Below are 16,532 nucleotides of genomic sequence, written 5' to 3'. Positions count from 1 at the left end.
CAGGCTGCTGCTGGTGTAATGGTGGGGGGAGATTTTCTTGGTCCACTTTGGGCCCCTTAGTACCAACGTGGCCTGGTTTAACCAGCACAGCCTACCTGAGTATTGTTGCTGACCATGTCCATCCCTTTATGACCACAGTGGAGCATCTTCTGATGCTACTTCCAGCAGGATAATGCACCATGTCACAAAGCTCAGATCATCTCCACCTGCTTTCTAGAACATGACGATGAGTTCACTGGACTCCAACGGCCTCCACAGCCACCAGATCTCAGTCCAGTAGAGCAGCTTTGGGATGTGGTGGAACAGGAGATTCTCATCATCATCATATATTGAAACCAAAACAAATCAAATTAAACTTTTATATCTGATAATGTATTGTCCATGAGTCATCACTTCGTGAATCTAAATGCATTTCAAACCATCAAGAGGGCTAAAACGCTTCTGATTCATCTTTACATGCCAGCTTTTACTCATATTGAAAGTTTGGAACTAATATTTTTTTACCCTTTTTCTATTCCTTCAGCTGGCAGCAGTCCTTCAGAAAGCCCCAGAAATGCCTCTGCCAGCAATTCTGCCAACTTCCAGTTTGCCCGCAGGTAAATCAAACGCTGTAAATATTGATGCGTCAGATGTCCGAGCTCATCCACTTTACTGGTGAAAATATGTCACACAGCAAGTAAAAAACATAATGCAGTAAATGTTATTCTGAAGGAATGTTTTGCATACACTGCTTTCATTTTATTTTATTTTTAAATGTTTTAAAAGCTGTTTAATTTTTTAAATAATTTTAATTTAATTTAATTTGTTACATTTTTATTTACATTTCTAAGATAATTTTTATGTAATTTAATTTTGTTTTATTAAAGAAATTAGTTATTTAAATAATTTATATTTGTTTATTTTGTATTTTTATTTAATAAAAAAAACAGTATTAATTTTTATTTCTGTATTTCATTCTATTATTAAAGTCACTTTATTTTAGTTTTATTTTGTCATTATTTTTAAAAGAAAGGAAAACAAAAGAGTAATTTATTTTGTCCAGTTTGTCCCAGCTCATATAACCTTTAACACCTCAGATATAAAGCCAAAGCCTTGTGTGAGGAAAAACGCATGAGGTTTTGTTGGAAACATGCGTGGATAATGAGCAGTCCTGCCCCAGGAAATGTGGCCGTGAAGAATCCAAGCCAACCAACTGAAAGGCGCCGGGGCCACATGGTCTCAACATTTGTCAAGCCAAGCAAGGCAGCAAGCTTTGTGCAAGCTGCGGCCTGCTGTGCTTGTGGGTGATGCTGCACCAGAGGCCTTCGGGTGGAAACAGGAAGTCTACATTTAGCAAGTCTTTAAGCTGCTGGAGTATAGACAGATTCAGTCTTAACAGGTTTTTTTTTCAGCCCTTCTGTTTGTGCTCTAGTTCTTTTACGCTAACAGTGAGCAGGCAAGCGATGGAAGGTATTTACAGATGTGGACAGAAGTGTTGGTTCCCTTCGGTTAATGAAAGAAAAACAATGGTGACAGAAATATCTTGAATCTGACTAAAGAATAATAAATAAAAATTCTATGAAATTTAACCAGTGAAAGTCAGACGTTGCTTTTCAACCATGTTTCTACAGAATTATTTAAAAAATAAACTCATGAAACAGGCCTGGATAAAAATGATGGTTCCCCTAAAAAAAGACTGAAAATAAAGTGACCAAAGGGACATGTTAATCCAAGGTGTGTCCACTAATTAGCATCACAGGTGTCTACGATCTTGTAACCAGTCAGTGGGTCTATATATAGGCTACAGGTAGTCACTGTGCTGTTTGGTGACATGGTGGGTACACACTCAACATGGACCAGAGGAAGCAAAGGAAAGAGTTGTCTCAGGAGATTAGAAAGAAAATTATAGACCAGCATGTTAAAGGTAAAGGCTATAAGACCATCTCCAAGCAGCTTGATGTTCCTGTGTCTACAGCTGCACATATTATTCAGAAATGTAAGATCCATGGGGCTGTAGCCAACCTCCCTGGACGTGGCCGCAGGAGGAAAACTGATGACAAATCAAAGAGACGGATAATACGAACGGTAACAAAAGAGCCCAGAAAAACTTTTAAAGAGAATAAAGGTGAACTTCAAGCTAAAGGAACATCAGTGTCAGATCGCACCATCCGTCCTTGTTTGAGCCAAAGTGGACTTAATCGGAGACGACCAAGAAGGAACCATTGTTAAAAACAAACCATAAAAAAGCCAAACTACATGCTGACAAGCCACAAAGCTTCTGGGAGAATGTCCTATGGACAGATGAGACATAAATGGAACTTTTTACCATCAGCTCTATGTTTCCAGACGGAGAAATGAAGCATATGAAGAAAAGAACACCGTTCCTACTGTGGAACATGGAGGAGGTTCTGTTATGTTCTGGGGCTGCTTTGCTGCATCTGGTACAGGGTGTCTGGAATCTGTGCGGGTACAATGAAATCTCAAGACTATCAAGGATTCTAGAGAGAAATGTGCTGCCAGTGTCAGAAAGCTTGGTCTCAGTCGCAGGTCATGGGTCTTACAACAAAGACCCAAAACACAGCTAAAAACACCAAGAATGGCTAAGAGGAAAACATGGACTATTCTGAACTAAATCCTATTGAGCATCTTTGGAAGGAGCTGAAACATGGCGTCTGGAAAAGGCTCCTTCAAACCTGAGACAACTGGAGCAGTTTGCTTATGAGGAGTGGATCAAAATACCTGCTGAGAGGTGCAGAAGTCTCACTGACAGTTACAGGAATCGATGGATTGCAGTGATTGTTTCAAAAGGTTGTTCAACTAAATATTAAGTTAAGGGTACCATCATTTTTGTCCAGGTCTGTTTCATGAGTTTATTTTTTAAATAATTCTGTTGAAACATGGTTGAAAAGCAACGTCTGACTTTCATTGGTTAAATTTAATAGAATTTTTATTTATTACTTTTATCAGATTCAAGTTATTTCTGTGGCCATTCTGAGTTTTTCTTTCATTAACCGAAGGGAACTAACAATTCTGTCCACATCTGTGGCTGAGGAATAGACATATTTCTGATTCAAAGGAAAGGATAAGATGATGAGGAGCCATCCTGATGATGAGGCATAACCAACCAAGCTGTACCTCCCTCTAGGTTTTTCCTTTAGTTTTAGGGACTGCTAACTCTTTCTAACCCTGATTTCAAGCCCCACAGAACCATAAACACAAGTTGATCGTAGCTCCATTAATTCTCACATCAGAGGAGTAGCAACTCGTTTCCGTGTGGAATTTCCTTCCTTTCAGCTAAAAAGCACGAGGTCGTCTCTGTCACATCAGATTAGATCAGTGAGGGAAAATGAGCCCCTTCTTTTTCTCAATGTGCTCTTTTTAAAGGAAAAGGGGGGACAGAGGAGTTCCAGCAGAGATTCATGTGTTTACATCCAGACTGAGGTTTTCTGATTCAGTGGTGGTTTGGGTGTGTGTTGTCTTGCAGTGTTTGCTGAGACATGAGCTAAGTGTGATAACAGCTTGGGGGGTGTTCAGCAGCAACCAGCTGCAACCTGCAACAGACCTCACAGCTCTGTGACTGACAGCCAGACTTCCTATGTCATCAGCATTAAACAGTGTTTAATTTCCTTCTCACCTTGTGTCTCCTCTTGCCCTTCTCCCTCTCTTTATCCTCCATTTGCATCTGTGCAGCCAGCTGGCTCGCAATGAAAGGTAAGAAAATAGTTATGTGGATCCAGCAGATAAAAACCTGCATGAGAAAACCTTCTGTTAAAATAAGTTTGAGGTGTAGATGTTCACTGAGCAGCTTGTTTCTGTTCTTGTTTCAGCAGAGCAGAGCGAAGGTGGTCCGTTCCCTCGTCTGGATACTGCACCAATGCTCCCAGTTCATCAGTATCTGTAAGCTGAGCCTCCGTCACCACACAGCTCCCCGTCTTTCTGTGTCCTTTTTCCTTCATCAGATATTCAGCCTCTTGCCAAACCACTGCCATGGGAGCAGTTTGTCCCTGAGTTAGTCACACTCATCGTATCGGTCAGTTAGAACGGCCGGTGTTGATTGGCTGAATGTTAAAACTCAGCTTACACACTGTAGAAAATAGATCTGCCAAGAGTCCATTCATAGAATTAAGTGATGTTATTGAAATAAACAAACTCTGAAAACCTGAGACATATTTAGTGTTATCTGAAAATCTTACCTGTGCAAGCAATATGTTCAGAGATTGTACAACCCTGATTCCCCAAAAGGTGGGAACCTGTGTAAAATGTCAATAAAACCAGAATCTTTTATTCCCAGTAGCAGATCAGCAACATGTCAGACGATGAAACTGAGACGTTTCACCATGTGATGGAAAATACGAGCTGATAGTGAATCTGATTCACAACACGTCTGTAAAAAGTAGTTCCAGGGTGGTGTTCAGCACGGTGTAAAAAGTAGTTCCACGGTGATGTTCGGCACGGTGTAAAAAGTAGTTCCAGGGTGATGTTAGGCACGGTGTAAAAAGTAGTTCCAGGGTGATGTTCAGCACGGTGTAAAAAGTAGTTCCACGGTGATGTTCGGCACAGTGTAAAAAGTAGTTCCAGGGTGATGTTCGGCACGGTGTAAAAAGTAGTTCCAGGGTGATGTTCGGCACGGTGTAAAAAGTAGTTCCAGGGTGATGTTCAGCATGGTGTAAAAAGTAGTTCCAGGGTGATGTTCAGCACGGTGTAAAAAGTAGTTCCAGGATGATGTTCAGCACGGTGTAAAAAGTAGTTCCAGGGTGATGTTCGGCACGGTGTAAAAAGTAGTTCCATGGTGATGTTCAGCACGGTGTAAAAAGTAGTTCCAGGGTGATGTTCAGCACGGTGTAAAAAGTAGTTCCAGGGTGATGTTCGGCATGGTGTAAAAAGTAGTTCCAGGGTGGTGTTCAGCATGGTGTAAAAAGTAGTTCCAGGGTGATGTTCAGCACGGTGTAAAAAGTAGTTCCAGGGTGATGTTCAGCAGAGTGTAAAAAGTAGTTCCAGGGTGATGTTCAGCACGGTGTAAAAAGTAGTTCCAGGGTGATATTCAGCATGGTGTAAAAAGTAGTTCCAGGGTGATGTTCAGCAGAGTGTAAAAAGTAGTTCCAGGGTGATATTCAGCATGGTGTAAAAAGTAGTTCCAGGGTGATGTTCAGCAGAGTGTAAAAAGTAGTTCCATGGTGATGTTCAGCACGGTGTAAAAAGTAGTTCCAGGGTGGTGTTCAGCACGGTGTAAAAAGTAGTTCCAGGGTGATGTTCAGCATGGTGTAAAAAGTAGTTCCAGGGTGGTGTTCAGCATGGTGTAAAAAGTAGTTCCAGGGTGATGTTCAGCACGGTGTAAAAAGTAGTTCCAGGGTGGTGTTCAGCACGGTGTAAAAAGTAGTTCCAGGGTGATGTTCAGCATGGTGTAAAAAGTAGTTCCAGGGTGGTGTTCAGCACGGTGTAAAAAGTAGTTCCAGGGTGATGTTCAGCACGGTGTAAAAAGTAGTTCCAGGGTGGTGTTCAGCACGGTGTAAAAAGTAGTTCCAGGGTGATGTTCAGCACGGTGTAAAAAGTAGTTCCAGGGTGGTGTTCAGCACGGTGTAAAAAGTAGTTCCAGGGTGATGTTCAGCACGGTATAGCATCTCTTCTTCTAACATGTCTGGAAACGTCTGGGAAGTGAGGAGACCAGTTGCTGGAGTTTTAGGAGAGGAATGTTGTCCCATTCTGGTCTGATGCAGGATTCATGCTGCTCTACAGTCCTGATGATGATGATGCTGATGGTCTACACCAGGGCTACTCAATTCGGTCCTACGAGGGCCTCAGTCCAGCAGGTTTTCCATGTATCCCTGCACCAACACACCTGAGACAAATTATGAGTTATTGTGTAGAACCTGATTGGCTGTTAGAGCCACCTAATTTGACTCAGGTGTGTTGGTGCAGGGATACATGGAAAACCTGCTGGATTGCGGCCCTTGTAGGACCGAATTGAGTAGCCCTGCTCTACACTGTAGATGGAGGATCTTCAAAGCCTGAGGAACATTTTTCTGAAATTGTTCCACAGTTTTAGATCCAGTTTGTCTCAGATTGGTGAAGCTCTGTCCATCTTTCCATCTGAGAGACTCTGCCTCTCTGAAATGCTCCTTTTATACCCAGTCATGTTACTGACCAAGACCTGTTGCCAGGTAACCTGGTTAGTTGTCTAATGCTCCTCCAGGTGTTTTTCTGTATTCTGTTTTTGTTCGTATGTACACAGTGTCCTAACGTCTTTGGAATATAGTTTGTAAGAACCCAAACATGAATGAACAAAAAATGTTTTAAACATGTTTTAAGTCCATGAAGTGAATCATTCACTGGTTGCCTTTTAAAATGAATGCTGACCATTTAACAGTAAACAAAAAACAGCTTCAGGTCTGTATTGTGAGGTCTGTACTCTAAATCTGAATACTTTGTAGCTTCACATCACTGCTGCTTGTGTCTTTAATGAGTCAGACAGCTGTAACACAATATGATGCATCCCTCCGTCCTCAGCTTTGTGTCACATGTTTGAAGTCTTTGGAAGGAAACCAACACAACTCCTTACATTTACTAGAATTTGGTTGAAACAGCACTAAGATGCAGATTAATATCAACATACTCGCATTATATCTGAGTATGGGGGTTTTCCAATCTAGTCCAGTTATAAGTACTAAGATAACGTGGGTCTTTGTCCTGGATGAGAATGGACCACACATGATTTTGCATCTTCCTACTTTGCTTTTCCTTTTGGGTGACAGCAGCACTGGCTGCTTCCCAGCTACACCCGTTAGCTGCTTGATGGTTTCCATGACAATTATGTTGTTTTTTGCCTTGGAAGCCATTCCAGAAACTGTGGTTTGTTGCAAGAAAACAATCCCCAGCTCCTGTGTCAGAGTTTTAAGTTTGAATGTCCTACCACATGGCTGGGAGATGGTGAGGTCAGTCCCTCCGACACATTGCTCCTGTCAAGCTGGCTGTCAGAGAGCTCTTTATGCAGTCTTAAGTTTCCTCCCTCTCTCATTTCTTTACCACATACTCTCTCTCCCATCTTTGATTTTACTGTTTCTTTCTTGCAGTCAGATCAGTTCTTCTTGTCTTTGCTCTTCTGTCATTGAAACATGACCAGCCTAGGGCTGGGCAATTAATCGAAATTTAATTGCAATTACGATCTGGGTTTTGAACGATCATAAAAATGAAATGGTCCGATTATTTTTTGTCCTTCGATTTGTGCTGTTTTCAAATCGAGCGCAGCTGTCATTGCGGCGCTTTGCTGCAGACTCCTCCCACTGCTGCAGACTCCTCCCACTGCTACAGACTCCTCCCATAGCTGCAGACTCCTCCCACTGCTGCAGACTCCTCCCACAGCCCCGACCGCTTTAGTTTTATTCAGAACGAGTTGCAAACACCTGGACACACGGGAGGCGGAGTCGCTCCTTCTCCATCATTTTCTATGTAAACTTGTGTGAGGAAGTGAAAATCGCTGCCCTCCTCCAGCCAAGCGGCAGGCGACAGTCGTGCATGTAAAATCTTGCGTTCGTGCACGCAGACGTGCACATGGGGGCTTGCAACGAAACACAAAAAAATAGAAAAATTATCAATTTTTGTGAGTCGCAACTAAATAATCCACCAGCTCCCAGAGTCACAGAGAGACAAACGTTATAAACAAACAGAACTTTTTTCTCATTGAACACAGTGAACAATCCGGGATTTAAGAAACTCATCAACACTTTGGACAAACGGCATCACTGCCATCTCAACACCATTTATTTATTTATTTATTTTAATGTTCCTTTGTACTTCCTTGGGTGTTTTGAAAGGCGCTTTTAAATAAAATGTATTATTATTATTATTACCATGTTGGTGGACTGTCTCTTTCTTCCCTGTATGATGAGTGTAGTGAAGGTGTGTGAAAGACGTGGTGACAGGCCGATGTTTCGCCACCGCTACGGACATGTGGTAAAGCCTCACCAGAGCCGTATAGAAATGTTGCACTACATTTTATTGACGCGGATTTCAACATGAAAACGAAATGTCTCCAGACTATTTTTTTTTTTCCAGATCACACCAGACAGAACGTAGCTGCTGGTCTGAGACAAACAATAGCTACAGGGACCTGGTGGAAAGAAACTAGTCTGTATTACCACAGTAAACACTTAAAATGTCACCCCCCCCCCACAAATCTCATCTATAATTGTGTTAAATAATCGAGATCTCAATTTCAATCAAAATAATCGTCATTATCATTTTTCCCATAATCGAGCAGCCCTAGAATAGCCAGACTGATCAGGCTTCTAAATTATGCTTCGGAGTAGCAGAAACCCAAAGTTTGATGAGCTGATATTAATCCTTAAATCTCCAAGTCAATTCTTCCTTTTTTAACCTGGCTTTAGTATTAAACTAAATGTTGAAACAGAACTCTTATAGTCCCAGTATAAACCAGTCTGTAACAGCTTTAATCCCAGTATAAACCAGTCTGTAACAGCTTTAATCCCACTATAAACCAGTCTGTAACAGCTTTAATCCCAGTATAAACCAGTCTGTAACAGCTTTAATCCCAGTATAAACCAGTCTGTAGCAGCTTTTAATCCCAGTATAAACCAGTCTGTAACAGCTTTAATCCCAGTATAAACCAGTCTGTAACAGCTTTAATCCCAGTATAAACCAGTGTGTAGCAGCTTTTAATCCCAGTATAAACCAGTCTGTAACAGCTTTAATCCCAGTATAAACCAGTCTGTAACAGCTTTAATCCCAGTATAAACCAGTCTGTAACAGCTTTAATCCCAGTATAAACCAGTGTGTAACAGCTTTAATCCCAGTATAAACCAGTCTGTAACAGCTTTAATCCCAGTATAAACCAGTCTGTAACAGCTTTAATCCCAGTATAAACCAGTGTGTAACAGCTTTAATCCCAGTATAAACCAGTCTGTAACAGCTTTAATCCCAGTATAAACCAGTCTGTAGCAGCTTTTAATCCCAGTATAAACCAGTCTGTAACAGCTTTAATCCCAGTATAAACCAGTCTGTAGCAGCTTTAATCCCAGTATAAACCAGTGTGTAGCAGCTTTAATCCCAGTATAAACCAGTCTGTAACAGCTTTAATCCCAGTATAAACCAGTCTGTAACAGCTTTAATCCCAGTATAAACCAGTCTGTAACAGCTTTAATCCCAGTATAAACCAGTCTGTAACAGCTTTAATCCCAGTATAAACCAGTGTGTAGCAGCTTTAATCCCAGTATAAACCAGTCTGTAACAGCTTTAATCCCAGTATAAACCAGTCTGTAACAGCTTTAATCCCAGTATAAACCAGTCTGTAACAGCTTTAATCCCAGTATAAACCAGTCTGTAGCAGCTTTTAATCCCAGTATAAACCAGTCTGTAGCAGCTTTTAATCCCAGTATAAACCAGTGTGTAGCAGCTTTTAATCCCAGTATAAACCAGTCTGTAGCAGCTTTTAATCCCAGTATAAACCAGTCTGTAACAGCTTTTAATCCCAGTATAAACCAGTCTGTAGCAGCTTTTAATCCCAGTATAAACCAGTGTGTAGCAGCTTTTAATCCCAGTATAAACCAGTCTGTAACAGCTTTAATCCCAGTATAAACCAGTCTGTAACAGCTTTTAATCCCAGTATTAACCAGTGTGTAGCAGCGTTTAATCCCAGTATAAACCAGTCTGTAGCAGCTTTTAATCCCAGTATAAACCAGTGTGTAGCAGCTTTTAATCCCAGTATAAACCAGTCTGTAGCTGCTTTTAATCCCAGTATAAACCAGTGTGTAGCAGCTTTTAATCCCAGTATAAACCAGTCTGTAACAGCTTTTAATCCCAGTATAAACCAGTCTGTAGCAGCTTTTAATCCCAGTATAAACCAGTCTGTAGCAGCTTTTAATCCCAGTATAAACCAGTGTGTAGCAGCTTTTAATCCCAGTATAAACCAGTCTGTAACAGCTTTTAATCCCAGTATAAACCAGTCTGTAGCAGCTTTTAATCCCAGTATAAACCAGTCTGTAGCAGCTTTTAATCCCAGTATAAACCAGTGTGTAGCAGCTTTTAATCCCAGTATAAACCAGTCTGTAGCAGCTTTTAATCCCAGTATAAACCAGTCTGTAGCTGCTTTTAATCCCAGTATAAACCAGTGTGTAGCAGCTTTTAATCCCAGTATAAACCAGTCTGTAACAGCTTTTAATCCCAGTATAAACCAGTGTGTAGCAGCTTTTAATCCCAGTATAAACCAGTGTGTAGCAGCTTTTAATCCCAGTATAAACCAGTCTGTAACAGCTTTTAATCCCAGTATAAACCAGTCTGTAGCAGCTTTTAATCCCAGTATAAACCAGTGTGTAGCAGCTTTTAATCCCAGTATAAACCAGTGTGTAGCAGCTTTTAATCCCAGTATAAACCAGTCTGTAGCAGCTTTTAATCCCAGTATAAACCAGTCTGTAGCAGCTTTTAATCCCAGTATAAACCAGTCTGTAACAGCTTTTAATCCCAGTATAAACCAGTCTGTAGCAGCTTTTAATCCCAGTATAAACCAGTCTGTAGCAGCTTTTAATCCCAGTATAAACCAGTCTGTAGCAGCTTTTAATCCCAGTATAAACCAGTCTGTAGCAGCTTTTAATCCCAGTATAAACCAGTCTGTAGCAGCTTTTAATCCCAGTATAAACCAGTCTGTAGCAGCTTTTAATCTCAGTATAAACCAGTGTGTAGCAGCTTTTAATCCCAGTATAAACCAGTGTGTAGCAGCTGGCAGACTGGGAGGTAAAATGATGTAAAGTGAATGTATGAATAGATATAGCAGCATAAAGGTCGACCAGAAGAAGAAAGCAGAATTTATTACTAACAGAACTTTGTAGAAATAACACACAGACCAACAGTGACCAAACCTTTTCTCATCTCATCGTTCTCTCAAGTTTTGGCTTTCAGGAGAAAAAATATTGTTATTGAAAAAAACACACAACAGAAACTATTTCCATGTTTCCACTTTTTCCTCATTTCCAGTTATTCCTGCTACTATTTAACTGCTATCCTCACTAAACCAACTCCAGCTCAGCTGCTTTGTGGCGCCACCGTGCATCAGAAACGTCTTCTTGGCTTTATTCCAGCCATAGAGGAGCATTATTTTTCTTCTTTTCACACACACATAGAACTTTCTGCTCACTGGTTGATCTTTGGCTGCTCCTGATTGGACGTTACCGTCAATCTAAGCTCTCTGATTGGTGGAAAGTCTGACAGGAAGTGGCTTCATCATCATGTCCAGGTCTAAATAGAGGTCTCTTAGCAACATAGTAGTGATGGTGATGTTTTTATGGTGAAATGTGATAAATAATGCTGTTATCATGGATCATTGTGGATTTACCAGATAGAGTCTCTGAATAAAACTACATTTAGTGGCTGGATTGTAAACCTCCTGGATGGGATAGAAATGTCTGGATAACTTCTGTAGATCAGCTAAAGGGTTAAATATCCATCACAGTTTACCCCACAGAGATACATGCTACCTCCTGGTGGTAGATAGACAGGGTTCCCACAGGGTCTTAAAAAGTTTTAAAAGTCTTGAATTTGCAAATATGCATTTAATACCTTAAAAAGCCCTTATAAATTCTTTAAAATAGACAGTTATCCTTAAATTTTGTATGGTAGGTCTGACATGATGTCGGTGTTACGGCCCTGCTTGTCGTGGACAGCTGTGGCCGTTTGTGTGTTGATTAGGGGGGGCAGAGCGCTGCCCGGAGTGGCTAAGGCCAGCGCCTTTGTTCCCGCCCCTGTGTGACTGGCACCCCTCTGGACCAGTCAGGCTGCAGCCTACGGGGAAGCTCAGGCTGAAAAGGCTGCAGCCGAGGCAGGTCTGGAGGGGGAGATGCCAGAATGGCTCCGGCCGCTCCCCCCCTCATGTTGTGCACCGTGTGTGTGTGTGTGTGTGTGTGTGTGTGTGTGTGTGTCGCGACCACCTCCTTTTCCACAATGGGTGCATACAGTTGTAGGCTGTGTTATGTTAAAATGTGTCAGGGAAATGTCAGGACTGCAAAGTGACGGAAGTAAAGTAATTTCTTCCCGTTCCAACCTGAGCGTTACATTGAAGTTAGGAACCAATTATCGTTGACTTTGCGAGGAGAAATGATTGGGGAACATTTAGCCCAACACACACGAATCCTTTAATTTTTCAAGAAAGAACTCTAGCTGACAGTGACCTGAGAATTTAGTGGATTCGGTGAGTAAACTGGGAAAGTGTAAATGTAAAATTACACAGCTGGACAAAGGCTCGTTCTCGGCCTGGTTGACACCGGTGGAGAACCCGTTTGAAGCTCGGTGTAGAACATCAAACTGAGAACGATGAGGATCGAGGTTTTGGAGGCACATGAGCAACCAGCGAAGGATATCACCGCCTTAAAAGAGAGACAGCGACCTCCCTCTGTGTTTACGTCTGGGCCGTCGGGTTTATGTACCTCGCAGACACCGTCTGGCCGTGTGACAAGTTCAGCAGCAACATGGACTGAAGTCGACCTCCACACGACGTTTGGCTGCTCCCCGACCCTGAAAGCCACAGGGCTACGGACACGTTACCAAACACGTCGAACAAGACCAACGACGGAGTCGCAGGACGTAGCCCAGTCTGGCCCAGCACTTCATATTAACACCGAATTAATCTCTCCGCTGAACAACGGAGCCTTCGTCCTGATGTCTGACCAACCCGACCACGAAAACTGAGCCGTTGGATGTCCACGTTAGTTTCTGGGATGAGGGACAAGTTCATTCAAGGTACCTGGGGTCTCATGGGACACCCGACAGCACAGGACCTGCTGGCCAGTATCACAGTAACTAATCTATTTTTATATTATTTACTATTTTATTGTTGTTGGTAGTACAGCTTCACCCAGGTTTACAGCCGTGGGAGGGCTGGCTTAACAGCATACAAGCCTTAAAATCAGTTCTACTGATTTGTTCGTGAACAGGTTGCTGGTAGATGACGTACGCGGTGCTGGCGGACGTCTGCTCACCTGTGCGTGTGCACCGGTCTGTGTGCGGTCACATCACGGCCAAACTCCAAGAGTGCGATACAGAGAGCAGCTGACATACGCAGACTGTTTGTTTTAATAAAAGAACTCAGTATAAACCTTCTATCTAGACTGAAACTATAAATTAAACACTGTAGTTTTCAGCATTAGCCCAGTGAAGTCAGTTATTTCAGTAAATTATCATTCAGCTGCTTCCAGCTTCCAGCTGCTTGTCCTGCCTGACTTCTGCTGGCTGTGCTGCACTGATAAAAAGCACTTTGAATTACTTTGTGCTGTAAGGTCCTGAACAAAATTTTTAAGCAGCTTAAATGAAGCATTGCACTTTACATACACACCCAGGTCATTGTAATAATCACTGCTGATGTAAATAAGCAAGAATTTTCTTAAATTCTAGGAGTCATTCATTTTTGCCAATGTGGCCGTGAAATGGGTATTAAATTCTGTTCTAAGTTGTCTCAAAAAGGTCTTAAAAAGTCTTAAATTTAACTTGTAAAAACCTCTAGGAACCCTGGATAGACATCGGGGAGATCTGCTGGAGGCTAAAGGGTTAATAAGAACCAAAAGATTGATTGTAAAACTGAAAGATAAGGGTCTTAAGTATCAGAGGAAGCCTCGCATGCTTACAGACATGTGAATAAAGGTTGGCAAAGGTTGAATATCTTGCTTAATTATTTCTTTTGTTCTCTGTATACTATCCTTCCTGCACCATCTATTTTTTTATAAACATGATCTATCTCTGTTTTTTACCTTCTTTCTTTTTCCTGTCAGTCGTCGTCTTCCCATGAGTTATTGCATCAGCTGCCACTCCAGCCCACTCAAGATGATCTCCACTTCCTCTTCAAACATTTCCGGAGCACAGAGAGTGTGGCGGACGACGAAGCAGCCCACCGCACTCCCCCCGTCAGGCTCCGTTCTCGCAGCCTCAGGTACCGATCAGCCTCCTGCTGTTACATAAACGCTTCTGTGATGCTGAACTTCATCTGGAGAGAAAAATGTCGTCAGCTTTTTTAAAATGGTCATCGTTATGTGAAGAACACTATTTTTTAAATTGGGGCTGAGAGTTTTAATTGTTGCTGCATGTTTTATTTGTTAATAATCAAACTGTGACCCCATCCAACATGTTGCCCCTTCTGCCTTCAGGACGTAACGTACATGTTAATCAAGTCTTGTGGTAGATTACTAGGGCTTATTTTACTTTCTATAACATGTTTTTTATGCAGTATCTTAATTGGGACTAAGTGTTATAATGAAGAGTATCTTACTACCCTCACCATCCACCTCCATCAGCTCCACCTGTTGTACTTTGTATTGTCAGTTAGACAGGGGACCAACCCGGTACAGTGAACATACGATTCCATCACAAACCAGTTTATTAGCGGCATGCATCCCATAATGATAAGTTGGAGACCCTGTTTTGATCCTTCTGCTGCTCTTGGATCAGCTGTTTTATGACCACAGCATCACAACCTATAGAAGTTGTGGATCATCCTGACTGCTTGGAGCAAAGCTGTAAACAGGAATGTAAACGAGCAGTTTCATATTTGGGACAATCGTCTCTCAGCCTTTAACTTTCACATATGGTTAGTTACTGGCTTGAGAGTAGAGTATGGTGGTGAAATGACTTTTGTGGCTCTGGAAAAAATACTGTACAATTTCTGGATTATAATATAAACATTACTGTATCACTGAGACATGCTGAGACAGTTCCTCTAAATAGATGTGGGGGTTTGGAGACTTTGATGGTGGGCTGTGGAGGGTGTTGGCAGCAGCTTGCTGCACATTCATGATTGTGTCAAAGAATCTGGTCCTGCAGGGTTTTAACAGCTGCACTCATCGATGAAACTAAATGTGTCATTCAGAGCAACAAATGATTGATTGACTGGTGTCACAGTTCTAAAATTAGCCAGAAAGTGTGTAAAGCATTGCTGTCCCTCCAGCAGCTCCCGAGGGGTTAGCCCTTGATATCTCCTTCAGATAAAACGAGACAGCGCGAGCAACTGTTGTTCTCAGCCAGAAATGGTAAAGTCACATGTTGATTTTGTAATTTGAAGTAGTGGAAGCAGGACCAGGCTGGATCTAACATTTGTCTGGACAGCGATGGTTTATGTGTAACCAAAGATGATGCTGGTGGGAAGAGTCTCCAGAATCTCAGCTAACGATTAAAACTAACGATCAGCAGATAGATCGACTCACCGAGATTGTTTTGCTTTTCTTTGCTTTCCTTATAGCGTTCAGTGTGTGTTCTTCTGGGGAGACATGGTATCCGTCCTCTAAGCTATCTCGATATAAACGATATTCCCTCCTTCTATATTGCATCTGATAAAGTCTCGATATATTTGAAAATCTCGATATATCGCCCATCCCTAGCACAGAGTAGAGTAAGAGGGAGGGAGAGAGATCGGCTTACCTCATTCACAAAGTTACATTTAAAAAAAAAAACCAGTAACTCACAACTTCAACCCTAGTCTACTGATTTTTGTTGAGAAAGGTCAGCATTGATCTGGGATCAGACGCGAACACAGCCCGGTCAGTACAGCCGCTCTGAGGGGACTGACGTCGCCGTGATACTCAGGTACCTCCGAGCTAACACCGAGTTGATGCTAGGTTGAGACGGACAGCAGGACGTGCCGCCGCTAACCAGGGTCGGATGTGTGTTGTTCAAGGGGTACGTCATTTGGGTCGTGGACGAGTTGTACTTAAACACAGCTTTGCATTGTTGGCAGTGAACTGAGTCATTTTTTAAATCACGGTGGTCACACGCCGCACATCGCCGTGACCCCTCCAGGATTAGGCTTCTTTTGAAATACACGGAAACCCGCAGGTAACAGAGTAGGCTCATGGAGTTCAACCATGCAAACATTGTCTTTGTGTGGTAAAGTGTTTAATTACTGCCACATAGCAAAAGTCATTGCATTCCTTAGACTCACATTACACAACAGAACATGTATTAGTTTTGTCAATTAAAAAAAATGTCGACGACATCCTTAATGATCAATTAATCGATTGCTGATTAATTATACCGATCCCTGCTGTACATACGTCACTACTCCACACTCAGTTGACGGACTATTTGTGAAGAAGCATATTTAGGATTGTGATGTTTCTCCAGCCCTGGAAGGACCTGTGGGTCATTCGACAACGAGATTGTCATGATGAATCATGTCTACAAAGAACGCTTCCCTAAGGTATGGTCGCCATTTGTTCAGTCTCACTATCAGCACAGAAACTACCAGGACAGGAAAAAAGGAGGAAAGTCTTCCATCTAAACCAACTTGTCCACTTTGGTTTCCCAGGCAACGGCTCAGATGGAGGGACGCCTGCTTGACATCATGTCAGAGTGCTGTCCAGACACCGCTCTGCCGCTGGCCGACGGTGTGCTGGGCTTTATTCAGCACCAGCTGGTGGAGCTCGCCAGAGACTGTCTGGACAAGTCCCAGAACGGCCTGGTCACCTCCAGGTACTTCATGGAGCTGCAGGAGAAGCTGGAGAAGCTGCTGCATGAGGTGGGTGTTTGGGACCTACTGGACACCACTGAGTTTGGATTTGGCTCATGATTCA

The 16,532-nt window shown here is 42.3% G+C and overlaps 1 protein-coding gene across 6 annotated transcripts in view; it reads left to right on the top strand.

The window, feature by feature from the left end:
• Positions 1-16,532, top strand: part of mast3a (microtubule associated serine/threonine kinase 3a) — a 67,903-nt gene that overhangs the window by 22,895 nt on the left and 28,476 nt on the right. For 5 of the 6 annotated variants that reach the window (XM_041991673.1, XM_041991671.1, XM_041991672.1 and 2 more), the window contains 6 exons: positions 524-596; positions 3,670-3,690; positions 3,807-3,876; positions 13,743-13,900; positions 16,084-16,159; positions 16,268-16,477. In XM_041991673.1, coding sequence (XP_041847607.1) covers positions 524-596; positions 3,670-3,690; positions 3,807-3,876; positions 13,743-13,900; positions 16,084-16,159; positions 16,268-16,477 — 608 coding nt within the window. The remainder of the gene's footprint in view (positions 1-523; positions 597-3,669; positions 3,691-3,806; positions 3,877-13,742; positions 13,901-16,083; positions 16,160-16,267; positions 16,478-16,532) is intronic. The other variant, XM_041991669.1, reaches the window with a different exon arrangement.

The sequence above is a fragment of the Melanotaenia boesemani genome, chromosome 8, assembly GCF_017639745.1.
Source record: "Melanotaenia boesemani isolate fMelBoe1 chromosome 8, fMelBoe1.pri, whole genome shotgun sequence".
Classification (NCBI taxonomy): Eukaryota; Metazoa; Chordata; class Actinopteri; order Atheriniformes; family Melanotaeniidae; genus Melanotaenia; species Melanotaenia boesemani.
This window is presented reverse-complemented; position numbering and strand designations above follow the sequence as displayed.